This window comes from Aulonocara stuartgranti (assembly GCF_965226115.1).
Source record: "Aulonocara stuartgranti genome assembly, chromosome: 3".
NCBI lineage: Eukaryota > Metazoa > Chordata > Actinopteri > Cichliformes > Cichlidae > Aulonocara > Aulonocara stuartgranti.
The window spans coordinates 41,417,180-41,432,857 of record NC_138941.1 but is presented as its reverse complement, the minus strand read 5'-3'; the positions used below and the strand labels follow the sequence as shown (position 1 = coordinate 41,432,857).

Genomic DNA, 15,678 nt, shown 5'->3' with positions numbered 1-15,678 from the left:
TAAACTTAAAGAAAAAGTTCAGGTATCTCATTGCCCAGACTGTCCTGTAATTATAAAACAAAAATACTTGAATTCATAGAAAATGTACTACTTTTCTTCTCTTAAATTCTTTGTTGTTGTTTTTTGTACTGTAGCCTACTGTCTCATTGTATAAAAGAAATTTCTATTGTTGATAATGAAAAAAAAACAACAGACATTTTCTGTATTTTCTATTGTTTAAGTGTTACTTAATGGGAATGGGAGAGGTCTTTTTCAGTGGGAAAATATAGTTAAAAGTCCAGAATTTATGCGCTCACTTGTTCCAAAGCCGATCCTGGGGACATATGTTTGTCGCCCCTGTTTTTGGGGTTAAAATGTTTGAATGACCAATGACTGTAGAAAACTTTTATACACTCGTTGGTCTGAATACAAATCACGTGTCGAACAGCGCGTGACATCAGATCTTTAAATCGGTTGAAAAACACTGTCTACAGTTTTAATAATAATAATTTAACACATATTGTAACCGGAAATAACAATTCATCGCTTTCTCTCCTTCTTGTGCCGGATGTCGTAAAGCGGGGTTAGTTTCCCGGTTACAGTTCCATGGCAACCATGGAACCTGTCAACAAGCCCGGAAAACGGAGACGTGGAAGATGTAAAAAAGGGTAAAAACTTTGTTAATACTGAAAGCCTGGGTGCTGTTTTTCAGTGCATATGCACTTAAAGTGTAAATTTACACCGTGGGTTGGTCAAAACAGCCGCTTTAAACGTTGTAATGAGCGTTTTAATAGAAAACTATATCTTGTAAGAGCAGGCTAATAGCCAATGGCGTGTCCAGCGGGGTGGCCTGGGGGGGCACAGGCCACCCCCCAAACCAGACTGGCCACCCCAGGTGCCACCCCAAAGGCAAAACAATAAAATTCAATCAAATATCAAATGTCCGATTATGTTTTCACGGTGACGCTCAGATATCCGAGTGTAAGTGAATGCAGCATCGCTTCTGCGCTATGCGCATCACGTTAGCAAAGGTAGGAGAGCCAAGCGCGAAAGACAGCACTGCAGGAAACAATTTTTCGGTGAAAGAAAATGAGGACAGAATAAATGTCCCGGTAAGTAATATCAAGTTTGTTGAGTTTAGTAAACTTCGGTGAAATTAGAATACCAAGGAAAAAAATAACACTTAAAGAATTATTGCAGCTGTGGAATATTTCAGACAGTATGCTACTGAGGGGAGCTAACATAAGAGTTATGAGTTATAAGATATAATCTAAGTCATAACATTGCTGTATGGAGCTGCAGATTTGGTTGCAGGTTAACATAGCTGGACTGGCCATCGGGCATACCGGGCATATCCCCAGTGACTTATTTTTTATTTTTTTTTGTAATGGCATGAACAATGAGAGGTGGTGGATTGGCCAGATGCAGGTCGATGTGTAGAAATAACTCCGTTGTTTGGTGGTGGCTATGACGGGGCTTCCACAGAGGCCAGCAGGTGGATGAGGGAAGGGGAGGCAGGAGGAGAGACCCGAAGCAGCCACCAGTCCGAGTGTCAGGTGAACTGAACTTCAGGTAAGAAGTTATGACCTGCAGTCTATCTGGGTCATATATAAACCAAGTTTAGGTGGAGTTTATTTTCATGTTGCTGACTTTTTACTGTCAGTTGCAATAACTCATACTGCGTTCTAGCCAGTTTGACGGAGTTTTTATACAGCTGGGTGGGTGCTATGATGTTACTGATAGTGAACTTTATTTTATTCATAAGGTTAGTAGAGTTGCCAACGGCTCCTTAAAAAAATGGAATGGTCCCTCATTCAGAGAAAATATTACACGTTTCGTATTGAGCTGAGAAGAGACGCAGTTTGTCCCGGACTTTAGCTAGAATGGAAAACAGACACAAAGCTGGATTTATTCTGTCTTTATGCTGCACAGCTGCCTCTTCTCTCATTCTCTCCCCCTCCCTCTCCTGTTGCTACTTCAATCATGAAACTGATCAATGATCAGCTGATCGGCTTTTCTCTCTTGTTTATCGCCCACTTTGCGCCAGAAAGAGGAAACCAGCAGATGTTGCGCTAAACAACAGCAGCACGTTTAAGCTTGATCGGCTGTTGTTAGAATGTATTTAATATTAATTTCTAGTATCAGCTGATGTTTGCTGGAGCCACAGCTGTAAAGCTGCTGGTCATGATGTCTGTTTAGATATGTGGTGAGAGGGAAACATGAAGATGAAACCAGGAGATGTCCTTACTGAACCATCAGAGCTGAACAGGTGATGGAGAAACAGGTTTACCTTTTAGGTGACATGAATGAGTTGAAGGGAAGTTATGAACTGTTTCTGAGAGACAAATAACACCAGGATCCTTTTTTATGTAGCAGACAGCTGGTAACTGTGCAGGGGCGGGTCTAGCAAAGTTTTGCCAGGGGGCCAGGTAGGGCATTAACAGGGAAAGGGGGGCACAAAGAAATACTTTTCTTTCTTATTCTCATTTAAAATACCTAGTTTTTATTAAATAATTATCTAAATCTTACAACCAAAGTTTTTATCTGACGTAAAATGTATAGAAATCATACATATACCAACAAGACTGTACATCACTGTCACAACAGGGTTTGTTTTCAGTCAAAGTCTTTATGGCTTTACTACCTGGTGGGTCGGTCTGTAGTAAAAATGCCCAATTTTTTTGTCCCAGTCCAGCCCTGCAGGTTAATACTGGCAGTGTCACCATGCCAGCTGACTGTATTTTATCATCAGCCAGTGTTGTTCTTTATCAATATTACCAAAGTTTACGATAAGGCAGCATAGAAAGTATTTACTTGCTTTCAGGTTTCATTCAAATGTTAGTCTTTTCAGTTGTTTCCCCACTTTTTTCCTGTTTCAAAATCAAACACCAGTTTGTGAGAAGATTATCTTCTTTTTTAACAGGCAGATAAAGTTTTACATTGGAACTGGCTAATTTGTCAATTGTTTGTTACAAATGTTCGTATTTTAATTTTCAAAAATGTTTTTGCCCAAAACATATGTGCACTATATGTCAGTAAAAATACTATGCAAATATTGTTGTCCTTGAATGCTGAGTAAACACTGACAAAGCACTGATTGTATCTCTTGTACTTTATCAACGCAGTATCTAAAAACTTTGCACCGTAGTGGTTAAAATCTCATTCTAATAAGAGTTAAAAGTGCATTTGGTTATTAGGTTTATAGGATTATTGAATTATGGTTAAGGGTTGGTAGAATTTTTTTTTAAAACATTATCTGCCAATTAAATCTGCCACCCTTCTCCAAATCTGTGCCCCTACCTGGCCCCCCCAACAAAAATTTTCTAGACACGCCACTGCTAATAGCAACTTTAAAAGGGGGGATATGTAAGGAAATATGTAGCTTAAATCTCTCGGATGTTTTGAGGTTTCACGGCTTACTTCTCACAGCATTTTTTCTGCGTGGATTAATCTTGCAGGAAACAGTCCCATTATGATGCGCTGAGCAGGCAGATGTTCCCAGCTGTGGCTCCTGGGAACCCGGAGAAGTGTGATTTAAATGAGAACCAGCTCTCCCTGCACCAACAGGTAAAGTTATTAACAGCTGATCAACATTAGGATTTTCAAAAATCTTTAGACCACTTTTGTGCATAAGAAAAATAAGAAAAGCAGTAGTAGCCTCTACATTACAACATCCTGTGGAAAAATAAATAAAACATAGGCATTATTATTAATAGTAATGATAACAGATTTTGTTATTTAGGCATATTTCAAACAGCCCGTTCTCACTCATGGGGCGTAGCATACCGACGTTTTGTCACGTCATTCCTAACATTAACCAGCAGTTAAAGGACGTAAAACAGTGTTTTCCAAGGCGATTTTAAGAAAATGAACGAACATGTGTAGTTTGAGTCCAAACGGTTCTCATGTGTTCTCTTTTTTCTGATGTTGTCATTTAGGAACGTGTTGGGTACCCTAAAGCGAAAAATGTTGACGATTTGTCACCTAGCCTAAAATGTTACGTTTTGGGAGTGATAACGTGTTGATTTCAAAACACTCGTGATCACCTTACACAGAATAGTTAAAAGGAATTAAAAAAAAAAAAACCTATCAAGCCAATAAACACACTGAAAGGTAATTCAGAACAGCTGAGAGAAATCAGTGTGTGGGGGGATATTACAAATTTCTAAAAGACATTCATATATTTGAAAAGAAAACTAAAATATAAATAGAATTAACACTTAAGGTGAATCACTAGCAATTGTAAGTGATTTAGAGCAGTGGTTCTCAGACTTTTGGGAACCCCCTTACAGGGGAGAAAATCTTCCAAGAACCTCCTCATAATCCTAACAACCATTTATCTGGTTTGGATCAGATGATGTGGACTCATTCAAACTTTTGTCCATGCTCAGCAGCTGGCTAATCAGCTACCCAAATCAGCCAGCTGGAACAGCTCAGAAGTTCTTGCTAGCTGGTGTCTGCTAGCTAGTTGTTGACTCCTAGGACCAAAGTATTAGAACTGCTGATTTTGAAAAGTCAGAAGTTTGTCTTTTTAAGGGACTGAAAGAAGATTTTCAATTTGTCACAACAATTGGAGGAACTGAAAAACATGGCTTTGTGTATATAAAAATGAGCTGTGACCAAGATATCATTAGCAAAACTGTAACATTTTGTCTTTTCTTAAACATTTGCACAAAAAGGTATCAGATTATCATTTTTACCCACTTATACACTTATTCCTAAACTATCTTAACAACGATAATGATACTCTTGGGATTTAAAACATTTTTGAGAAAATGTACAAACATTATTTTCCAAATACATCACTGCCTATGATGAAACAGGCAAAGAAAATCACGTCATTTTTAATTTTGTTCAGGCCAAGGACCCTGAACTTGAAATATCTAAACTGAAATATCTGTTATTAATATTCTTAATGACACCTTTTCGTTTTTCTGCAGTGACATCAAATCGTCCTCTGTAAAAAAAATAAATTAAAATAAAAAAGACCTAAGAGTAGAAACGTTATCTTCCAGAGTCTGCCGCCGCTCCACATGGCCTGCCTTTATGGCGAGTTGGGTGATGTTCAGCTCCTGGTGAAATCCAGGCAACAGTGGATCAACAGCAGTGATTCCCAAGGTCGCCGGCCCCTCCACATGGTCCTGTCCTACAAGAGCTTCCCCAGAACCTGCGCCTGTCTCAGATACCTGCTGGAGCACGACGCCGACGTTAATGCGTAAGAAGGCTGCGCAGGCAGCTGTATTTTCTATTTTGGGTTATTTTAGAAATATGAAATTGTTCACGCTCAGCGGCTGCATACACAACATTCAAATTACCAAAGAAATGCTTTTTAAAAGAGATAATGATTGCAATGATGATAATTATGATGGTGATGATAATAAATAAAGCTGAGGTTTTTTGGGGGGTGTTTCAAACCAGCACCACAGACTTGGGGCAGACCCCGTTGCACCTGGCCGCCTCTGAGGGCTTTCTCGACTGTGCAGAGATCCTCGTGAAGGCCGGAGCAGATGTTTTGGCCAAGGACAGCTTGGGGCAGACACCTCTGGACTTAGCCTGCATCTGGTGCCACAGGAAGGTAGCGAGGTAGAGCAAGCTCACACCAAAATAAAAGTTTAAACTGCTGTAGTTGAAACAGCTACTTCCTTTAAACAAATCTCTTGTTTGTGTGTGTGTGTGGGCAGGTATCTGAAGAGCTGTATGTGGCATGTGAATAAAGAGAAAGAAAGAAAGGAGAGAGTGCTGGTTCAGGCCTTATACACTGATCTTGTGGGCATGGCCAAACAGAATAATCTCACCAGAAAGGTTAGTTTATAGGAGTTTGTTTATATGACATGGAAAGTTAAATAGAATATTATGTGTATGTGTATACTCTTTAAATATAAAGAATATACACATACATTATCAACGCCTTGTCTTAAACTGGCTCATAAAGTACAAAACCGCGGCTCCCGTGAGGCAGGAAGGCCTCTGCAGTGTAAATGGGGGCTTTATTATAGTAGAGTCAAGGTTTTTATGAACAGCTTTCTTATGCTGTTTGCACTTTCTCCCTCCATCATTAGACACTCACTGATGAAAAGGTGGCTGAGTGGGCAAAGAAGAAAGGCGTGGCCCTCCTGAAGGATTTCTCCCTCAGGGAGCAGGTGAGCAAGTATCACACCAAGTGCTTCTTAGCAGATCAGAGCAACTGTGAGTCAAAGCATGCAAAGGCCCACTGTGAGGAGCAGCAGCCTGAAGGCATTAAAGAGGACAGGAACACCCTTCCTAAGCCACCCTTCAAACCATGGAGCATCTTCACAGGCCTCCAGCCAAAGAAACCCCTCGCAGAACCCGACCTCCGTGACAGCGTCACCATTTGGAGGGACAGCTCCAGCAGGCAACTTCAGTACACCACCAGGTGGGACAGCACGCCTCGCCCCGCTCCTAACCTGCCTCTGGATGTCCTTGAGAGGGTGTTGTTTCCCAGAGCCTTCCCTTCCAGGATCACCTGGCCACAGGACTTTGAGTCACAGAACATGGTGGAGGTCAAGCATCAAGGATGCCCTCAGGAGCACAACACCTCCCCCTGGACAGAGGTGGCCATGTGTCTGGTTGAGGTGCTGGAGTTTAGACAGTACTGACTTTCCCAGTCTTGGCTGAAGAGATTTAACCTGAAACTGGGAACAGGCTCCGAAGAAATGCATTAAAAGCTTGAGTGTCACTATGTTTAGAGTTTGTCAAATAGCTTTTTCAAATGGAAACATTTGACATCAACATACGTGAAAAAACATTTAGTGGAACTATTAAGCTCATTTTCAGCTTCATATTTTTTCATTCTTGAACTCTACTAGGGTAGCTTTGCATGACTCATAGATCATAATAATCCTTATACTAAACATTAGTGCAGCACCTCAGATCATCATGTCTGAAACAAGCCGTTCTCAGCTCCTCTCCATTTAAGGACACCATTCTTCTGATTGGCAGCCCCTCGTCAGCAGATTTAGACAGAACCAGATGGATGTAACTGAGATGACTAGATTAGGAATATCTGATCCCATTAACATCACACTGAGGCATGAGCAGAAAGAAATTCTCTGAAACATGAGCGTTTGCTCTAGGGGATTACCTGTATATGTACTCATAACTTGAAAGATATAAGGTCCCTTTTAATAGTTTTTAAATCAAGTTAAAAATATCAATAAAAGGTCGTACATAAAGCTGTTGTTGCTATTTTTTTTATTTTGAAACTATTTAAAGTGTCTAGTAATCTTTGGGCCCTGGTCGGAAACAACCCCCCGAAATTGAAAAGCATTTGGGAAAACGGATACGTTGCTGATCTTCAAGAGCTTCAGCAGGCACAAAACTGAACCTTGTCTTTGAGAATATCCAGGCATCCCGGAGTGTTAAATGTTCTTTATCCTGTCTACTTTTTAGACCTGAGAGTTTCCAATAAATGCCAGCAACCATCATCATTCACACCCACAGCATATATCAGGAGATACTCTGTGTGGGAAGGGCCGGGGGGATTGAACCTGCGATTGGTGGCCAACCCACTCTTCCACCTGCACCACAACCTCAGCTGCAAGTGACAAAAATTAAAAATGCCATCCGCTCCTGAAGCTGAACTTATAAATGCGGGGTGAACAGAGGGGTGAACGAAAGGTGAGAAAACCTCCGTGAACTGGGTCGCCTGTCACAGGTGTATCCCTGCACTCTCACTCATCTCCCCCAGGGAAGTGAATCGGGATCCAGGTGAGGGCTTGTCAACAGCATTAGAGTGTGAACTCTGAGCTGTGGCCTGTCAGCTGAAGGCTTGTGTGTGTGTGTGTGTGTCTGCATGCATTATTTTTTCTCCTCCTTCCTTTGAATTCATGGAGCACTTCACACCTTGATGGGGGTCAAAGTGCACACTAGCATCAACCGGGTGTACTCTGTGATCTAGGCCACATGGGATCTAAATAAGAAAGCCATCTGCCCCGACACACACTTGACAGGTCGGGGCGTGACAGCAGTTAGAAAATCCATCACGGTGCAAATACAACGTAACAGACTGGAAGCTATAACCTGATTTAACTGTAAATAATAAACATCAGTAAGTGTTTCTGTTCCCTTTATTTCAGCCTGTAAAAAATAACCATTTAATCCAAAGTTATTTCACTAAACTCTTTTAATTACACAGCTGCACGCATATCAGCCTGCAGTGAATCACACTGGGGAATTGATAAAAGGAATTTTGTCCTTTTTAATGTTTGTCTCTTTATACCACACTGAGCAGCTTTTCTCCCCAACAGCGGTGAGCTTAAAAAAAGTCACTGCAAAAGTTTGATCTCTACAAGTGTTTACATTTGTCTTTGATGTCAGGTATGTCAGTTTAAATTCTTACAAACAGTCCAAAACAAAAACAAAACAAACAAAGGATGCTGTAGTGCTGGTGGTTTATGAGTAGAAGCACATGAAATCTTATCGTTTCTGTGGCCAAATGCTGATGAGCGCTGAGATCCAGTGCAGGAAACATGCCTCGTAGCTCACTTCAATAGTTAAAAGTAAACCTTCACAAGTGCCTTTGCTGAATTCATTTTCTGAGATATTATATGCCAGGCGGGATATTGTTTATACCATGTCATACTTTGTAAAACAGAGCAGGACTTCTCCACAGTTTGTCCTTCTTCATTTCCAGTAATCTAATTAAAATGTTTGTTTGGCGACCTGTAGCAACTAATATGCCATTTTTTTAAAACCAAAATCCAAGTTTGGAGTGCAGGAATGAATCATAAAGTACCTCTGATCTGTCTCATATCTAAGAAATCCTCTTCATCAGAATTTCTTCTTATTTTTAACACTACTCCGTGTATGGAATCAGATGAAGTGTGAGGCCTTTGACACACGTACGACAGAAAGGAAAAACAAGTATTTATCTCTGGTTGTTATTTTTTAAACCCCACATGTAGATATTTTATTACTAAAGCTTTAAAAAAATGAGTCCAACTTGACATGAAAGCATCACGCTACACATAGGATCCCCACAACGAGGTCTCTGGTGGGTGTTACTGGCAGTCAGTACAGACAGAAAGACAAAGACAGACAGACGTGGCCTGGGTAAACTCGCCGGGCTCGTCCAGCAGGAAGCTCTGATCTGTTCATTGGTCCGTCCTTTTTTTTAAGTTATTTATTTCTTAACATGCCTTTCTTCCCCATTTGGCCACAGCGTCGTTTTAGTCCCATCCAGAAACAATTTCCACTGTCCTTCCTGCTTCCCCTTTGATCTTCAACACGTACTTGCACATCCCCACTGACCCCCGAGGCAGCGCCCCAGACTCTCAAGCCCTCAGTACATTTTCTGTCGGCTGGGCAGCACTGCCTCCTTCAGGAAAGAGAACACCAGGAGGATCCCAGACCTCTTCCCCCGTTTGCCCTTGGTGAAGTAATTAGATACTACATCATCTAAAAAAGAAAAAGGGGGAGGGGGAAACAGGAAATGTCATTTAAAACATGAGTTTTCTGACTGCACTGACACATAGAAGGCAGGAAACAGGTTTTAAAAACTTACAATGTACTTCAGAAACTAAGAGCAAGTGCAAAAAAGAACGCGCCCAACGTGGGGCTCGAACCCACGACCCTGAGATTAAGAGTCTCATGCTCTACCGACTGAGCTAGCCGGGCTGATGAGCAAAGTCTGTTAAAAGCAATGGCAGCATTGAGACTTACCTCCTTGCTGCATGGTGGACGGGAGAACATTTTCTCCTGCTGACAGCGACACAAAGAAGGCAAAGGGGATCACCCACAGGCAGATGGTGAAGTAGGCAAGCACCTATGTCCAGTTGAGCATAAATGGCACATGATTATACAAGAAAGAGAAATATAAAAAGATCTATATCCAAAACTGTACACAGTATTGTGAATCTGAGATTACATTACCTCTGAGAATGGGTAATACTCTTGTGCAAAGTACTGGAAGGCCATGTAATGGTTCACCACCACCAACACTGCAGCGAGAAAATTTACACTCATTACACTGACAAACGCTGTCATTTGACTCACAGTTTAATGTGTAAGAAGTCCATATTAGGACTAAAGGAAAATGAATCTATCCTTCTAGATGTGCACACAACAACCAGGCCAAAATATTAAAACCTCCTGCAAAATACTGTTTCACCAAAACAGCTCTGACCTGTCCTGGCACGGGGCTGTTGGTAGTGGAAAGTTAAAGTGGATTGGGCTTGTTTCAGGATATGCTGCATACGTTTCATTTGATTTGGATCTGGGGAGTCTGGATGCCAGAGGGGTGTACTATACAAGAAGTTTAACAAAACCAGGCTTTCTTTCCTTTAGCTGGCTCAACAACAGTTATCACAAATGGCAGCTATAAAAACTCCTGTTAAGCTTGCTTCAGGCCCTCAGCACTCACTTATAAAGGAGCATTTCACAGGTCATGTGACTCTTCATCAGCACAAAATGATCCCTGTGAGTGACACCTACTCCAGTCAGAGACATTAGTAGATGATAATGATGATGATAAAAAGTACAGCTTAACAATTTAATTATTTAAATCATACAGAGAATCTTTAATGCACTTAAAACGAGCTCTAAATTAAAGAAACAGTAAAAATGCAGCGCTTCCAGGTGATTTTTAAATCTGAAATTGAACATGATTTTGCTCCAACCAAGAATCAGTATTTCGCATGAGTTACCATGGTGATTTAACCAAGAAAAAGAGAGCCGCTTTTCTGACACAAAAACCTTTTCTTTAAGCTTGACACAGCTCACCAAGCCATTAATCTGGCTGGTAGTGGCCTCCACTGGCAGGATAATGTGCTTCACTGCACAGCAAACAAAACAAACAGCCCACTACCAGAACTCAAGGCTTTCCAGTGTAATATTGGTTGGTAATGATATGATCAATAAAACACAGTTAAAGCAGTTCAGGCTGATCAGTGTTAATAGCAGATAGCATCCTTATTGATTTGTTAACTTTTCCCCCCTTTTCAGATTGTATTTGCTTAGTTTTACCAAATAATTCAAGGCAAATGTGTGTTACACTTACCACAGGAGAGGATGAAGTTTGGGGAGCTCAGAAGTATGTAAGGGAAGGTCTGCAGGAGTCCGAAATAAACCAGGTTTGTGAAGAGACCGACTCCCACCATCAACATTGGAAAGCCTTCGAACATATAGAGGCATACCAGCACCCCTGTAGAGAACTGGACACATCCACAGAAATCGTAAAAACCACTGTTGACCTGCATGTACAGCACATCATCAAAACAAGTACCTAAAGACAATCTCATCATTAAGTCACACCCAAATACTCACCAGTATCATGTACTTTATTATTCGGCTGGTGGCTACTGTGTACTCTTCTATTAGTTCAGCCAGGTAGTAGAGGCCAGCAGCTGAGAGAAAATGAAAGGTAATGAGCAACCAAAGAAGAAGACTTGGGGAGGGGCGTCAGTGTGAATAAAAGAGTAAGACAGTTACTTTTAGGGTTGTTTTTGTTTTTTATAGACTGCTAAATTTGTTCTGTCGCTTTTGCTGCAAATCATTCTGCTTAAAAAAAGAAATAAATAAAACATTTACATACAAATTTAGGGAAAGCAGGTGGTACAGTTTAGGTTTTGGAGCCACGAGGAGAAAGGATTCAACACCTGAGCAGCTAAAATTTACTGAAGGCAAACTGAGTATGTGACATTTTTCAAGATTTGTTGCAAAGGCTTTATCGACATTCAATACCTAGCTCCTGTGAACAGCCGTGGCAGAGCAACAAAGACGGACCAAATAATGTAGGTTCATTTGAGCAACACTGACACGACCCACAGTTACTGAGCTCATGTGGAAGGAAGGCCAAACAGACAGTAAATTGATCAGACTCGTCAATATGTGTGAACTGGATACTACCTGTGAGGGAGAAGCCAAGACATAAAACATGTCTGTACTTCTTTCACTAAATATAACAGCTTTCTATAACTACTATTGGCTAAAGTATGATTTTTTTTAAAAGAAGTTATGCGTTATTAATCAGAATAAGCATCTGAGTTATGAGTAATGGCTTTGTGTGTTGAAGGCCATGTGTTTGCAGCTTGCACACACAATTAAACTTACTCAAACTATAGTCCTTAAACAGTAATAACAAACACTGTTACTTGTCCAAAAATATTAAAACAAATAATTCTAAAACGAATGAACACTTAATAAGCAGTTAAGCTTGGCGTACACTGGCCTTGATCTATACAACTCCAACATCATTGTGAAGTTTGCGGACGACACTACAGTGGTGGGTCTTATCACCAACGGTGATGAGACGGCTTACAGGGAGGAGGTCAGCGCCCTGACCCACTGGTGTCAAGACAACCATCTCACCCTCAACGTCGCAAAGACAAAGGAGTTGATAGTGGACTTCCGGAGGTGCAGAGAAGTACACACCCCCATCACCATCAACGGCGCTGCTGTGGAGAGAGTGAGCAGCTTCCACTTCCTTGGGGTACATCTGGCTGAGGATCTTACGTGGTCAGTACACATAAACAAAACAGTGAAGAAGGCGCAACAGCGCCTCTTCTTTCTCAGGAGACTGAAAAGATTCGGCATGAGCCCCCGCATCCTCAGGACCTTCTATCGCTGTGCCATTGAGAGCATCCTCACTGGATGCATCACCACCTGGTATGGCAACAGCACCGCCTACAACTGCAAAGCTCTCCAGCGAGTAGTGCGGTGCTCTGAACGGATAATTGGAGGTGAGCTTCCCTCCCTCCAAGACATCTACAGGAAGCACTGCCTGAGGAAAGCGGGGAGGATCATCAAGGACTCCAGTCACCCCAGCCATAAACTGTTCAGACTACTTCCATCAGGAAGGAGGTTCTGCAGCATCCGGTCCCGTACCAGCAGACTGAGAGACAGCTTCTTCCATCAGGCCATCAGACTGCTGAACACGTCATAGACACCTCAGCTTCACTACTGGAACTTTAACATTATGCACTCCATACTGTACAGTAATGCCACTGTTTTGCACATGTCTTACTCTGTATATTTTTATATATTTTATTTATTGTTTACTCTATTTAATTTGTAAAATATGTGTACACACACACACATGTAGAAAAATATTTAGTATACACATCCAGAAATGCATATACTATTATATATTGTACATATATTTATTAGTTTCAGATGTAGCCATTAGGGCTGGGTATCGTCACTGATTTCTAGAATCGATTCAATTCCGATTCACAAGGTCCCGAATCGATTCGATCCACGATTCGATTTAATTCGATTCGATTCGATTCAATTTAAATCTGGGAAATTTTGACAGTCAGAAATATAATTCAGATCAGTACATTTACATATTTTTGTATCTATAAAAAGGAAGCTGACACTCGCAAGACTTTATCCAAGCTGTGAGCATCACAGCAGATGCCTTTGTGTCAAAGTAGCTGAAGATAAAACACAGAAAAACATGTAGGTGATTTTCCTGGCCTGGGATTTTATAAAAAATATTCTGCAGTACATCAAAAACGAAAGAAAACCATTAATTAATGAACATTACCTCTGACGTTACAGCGGTTTTATTAGAGACACGGCTAAGCATTTTGCATTTTGAATAATTTTAAAAAGTTTAAATTTGTTCAGTATTGAACAGCAGAAATGAGGTTTTCTTTTCGGAAGAATGTAAAAGGGAAAAAAACAGCGGCCGACAGCGCTGTAAGCAACAGTAGACTTGTGCATAACAAGCAAGCGAATAATGAAGAAAGGGAAACTGTTTGAGAGAGAGAGAGAAAGAGAGAGGGGGAGGGAGAGAGGGAGAGCTGCGCATCGCAATGGAAGCAAAACAGTAAAAGTCAGAGTGAATTCATGACGATGTTTATGTGAAGCGTTTGGATCTTCTTTTGCTGCTGGTTCGGTCAATAATGTTTGGAGAGACATCAAACTAACAGGTTTAGAATCAGCGCATAAAGGGCGTGAACACAAAGCGCGGACCCGGATCAGCGAGCTGTCGGCTTTCACTTTCAGCCCCGACTGTGAGAAAGGCGACATCTAACTGATTCTGATCCGCGGGTCACGCCCTGTGTTTAAGTCTATGTGAAGAATCCCTGTACCTGCTCTCATTTACTGTTTGGTGGTTCTTGAAATTTTGTGAGATGTCAGCAGAGATTCTGGCATTTCGGACAAAATAAATTTATATTAAAAAATCGATTCAGGATTTTAATGAATCGATTTTACGTTATCCAAGCCAGAATCGATTTTAATCGATGAATCGATTATAAAAACCCACCCCTAGTAGCCATTATTGTATTTTGCTTGTTTACATTATTGTATTTTGCACAACTCTGTTGCTTGTGAAGCTCGCACACAAGAATTTCACTCACATGTGCTGTACCAATGTACCTGCACATGTGATGTGACAATAAAAGTGATTTGATTTGATCTATAAAAAAATGAGGACACAATGAGATAACTCATGTCATGAGTTGTCTCATTGAAAATGAAAACGATATACGTCATGAATATTTGCTGTTTTATTTTCTCATCTGCTGACAGGTCAGGTCACATGACTGAGCGTGTCATGCAGTAGGTGTTACGTGGCCAGGTAAAAGTCTACATGGACGGACCTCTGGCTTTGGGCCAAGCCTTCATTAAAAGTTTCGTACATGTAGGCTGCTCCTCTCCTGCGCTAACATCCTCCTCTCTGATGTAAACAGAAATACATGAGCGTAATTTAAAGCCTTCACGTTAGATTAGCATGAATCCTGCAGTTGGAGTCGGTCGAACTCTGTGCTGCTGAATCGGCTGATTAGTTAGTATCGATTAGGAGTTAAAGACAAAGAGAAAGTGATTCTACTGCCCCCCCCCCAAAAAAGAAAATTTGAACATTTACCTAAAAAAGATTGTCTGTTAACATTTAAAAGGTAGTCATTACAAAATATCTAATATCTTTTTTTTCAATCAATTCTCTTCCTCTTAACTTCCTGTCCTTTAAAGCTAACTAGCCCAGACGCCAGTAGGTAGCTTTCAGGACTCTGCTTCGTTCACTAACACGGCTTACATGCATATTTTATTACTGCGTTTTAAGTCGATAGCTGTTGGCAAAGCGGAGCTCAGTTATCACTCGCTAGCGCACCTTAATCTGCTGACTTGATCCGCTAGCATTGGCAGGCAAATATGAGCTACCTAGGCTAACAGCTGCAGGGGGATTTCAGCAAGCACTTACCTATTGCTAACGTGACGAAGGATATCTGGATGAGCAGCGACAGCCAGCTCAGTAAATAAATAAACCACATTGCTCTGCATATGCAACAGCACACAAAATAAGAAAATAATAGAGAGAGCAGCTAGCTGGTAGCTAACTAGCGCTGGTCAAAGTTCCTCCCCCTGGTGTTTCAGTACGAGCTGAGGAGAGTCGTAAAGCCAGGCCTCAGAGCCCGGAAGGACTGACTTGTTTAGTTACAGCCCCACCTGTGGTGGGAGGAGTAATGCAACGCCAGAGGAATAATGTTTTTTGAGTTAATAATAAAAAAAATATAAAGGGTGGTGCCTCTATGTGTGTGTTTGTGGGACGGGGGTCTCCGGGTACACCCTCTCCAAATGTCCAAAGATATTTTAATGATAATATGTTAAATTTCCCTATGTAAATCTATTTGTGCCAACCACAAAAATACACAAAAATTTAGAAATGTGAAAGAAAATACAGTAAGTCAAAATTTTTGTAAAAATGTTCAAGTCAATCTTTAAGAAATCAAG

General features: G+C 41.0%; 2 protein-coding genes across 2 annotated transcripts; one reads left to right on the top strand and one right to left on the bottom strand.

Moving 5' to 3' along the window:
• Positions 1–585: 585 nt before the first annotated feature.
• Positions 586–7,109, top strand: ankrd53 (ankyrin repeat domain 53; the record flags this gene model as incomplete). The annotated part of the gene is made up of 6 exons (XM_082511575.1): positions 586–647; positions 3,438–3,546; positions 4,995–5,194; positions 5,398–5,562; positions 5,661–5,781; positions 6,039–7,109. 6 exons carry the CDS (start codon positions 586–588, stop codon positions 6,594–6,596), a joined length of 1,215 nt encoding a protein of 404 aa, XP_082367701.1. The 3' UTR covers positions 6,597–7,109.
• A 939-nt stretch (positions 7,110–8,048) lies between these two features.
• On the bottom strand, positions 8,049–15,343 carry tex261 (testis expressed 261). The gene is made up of 6 exons (XM_082527695.1): positions 15,149–15,343; positions 11,263–11,342; positions 10,997–11,150; positions 9,871–9,938; positions 9,661–9,763; positions 8,049–9,396 (listed from the first exon to the last, which is right to left on the bottom strand). Exons 1-6 carry the CDS (start codon positions 15,216–15,218, stop codon positions 9,281–9,283), a joined length of 591 nt encoding a protein of 196 aa, XP_082383821.1. The 5' UTR covers positions 15,219–15,343; the 3' UTR covers positions 8,049–9,280.
• Positions 15,344–15,678: the final 335 nt, after the last annotated feature.

Bases quoted from the DNA above. Each gene is read 5' to 3' on its own strand.
- tex261 (XM_082527695.1), bottom strand. From the start codon at position 15,218: ATGTGGTTTATTTATTTACTGAGCTGGCTGTCGCTGCTCATCCAGATA. The intron at 11,151-11,262 runs GTGAGTATTTGG...GGATGTGTCCAG, and splicing joins TAATAAAGTACATGATACTG to TTCTCTACAGGGGTGCTGGT. The intron at 9,939-10,996 runs GTAAGTGTAACA...TTCTCGCTGCAG, and splicing joins AAACTTCATCCTCTCCTGTG to TGTTGGTGGTGGTGAACCAT.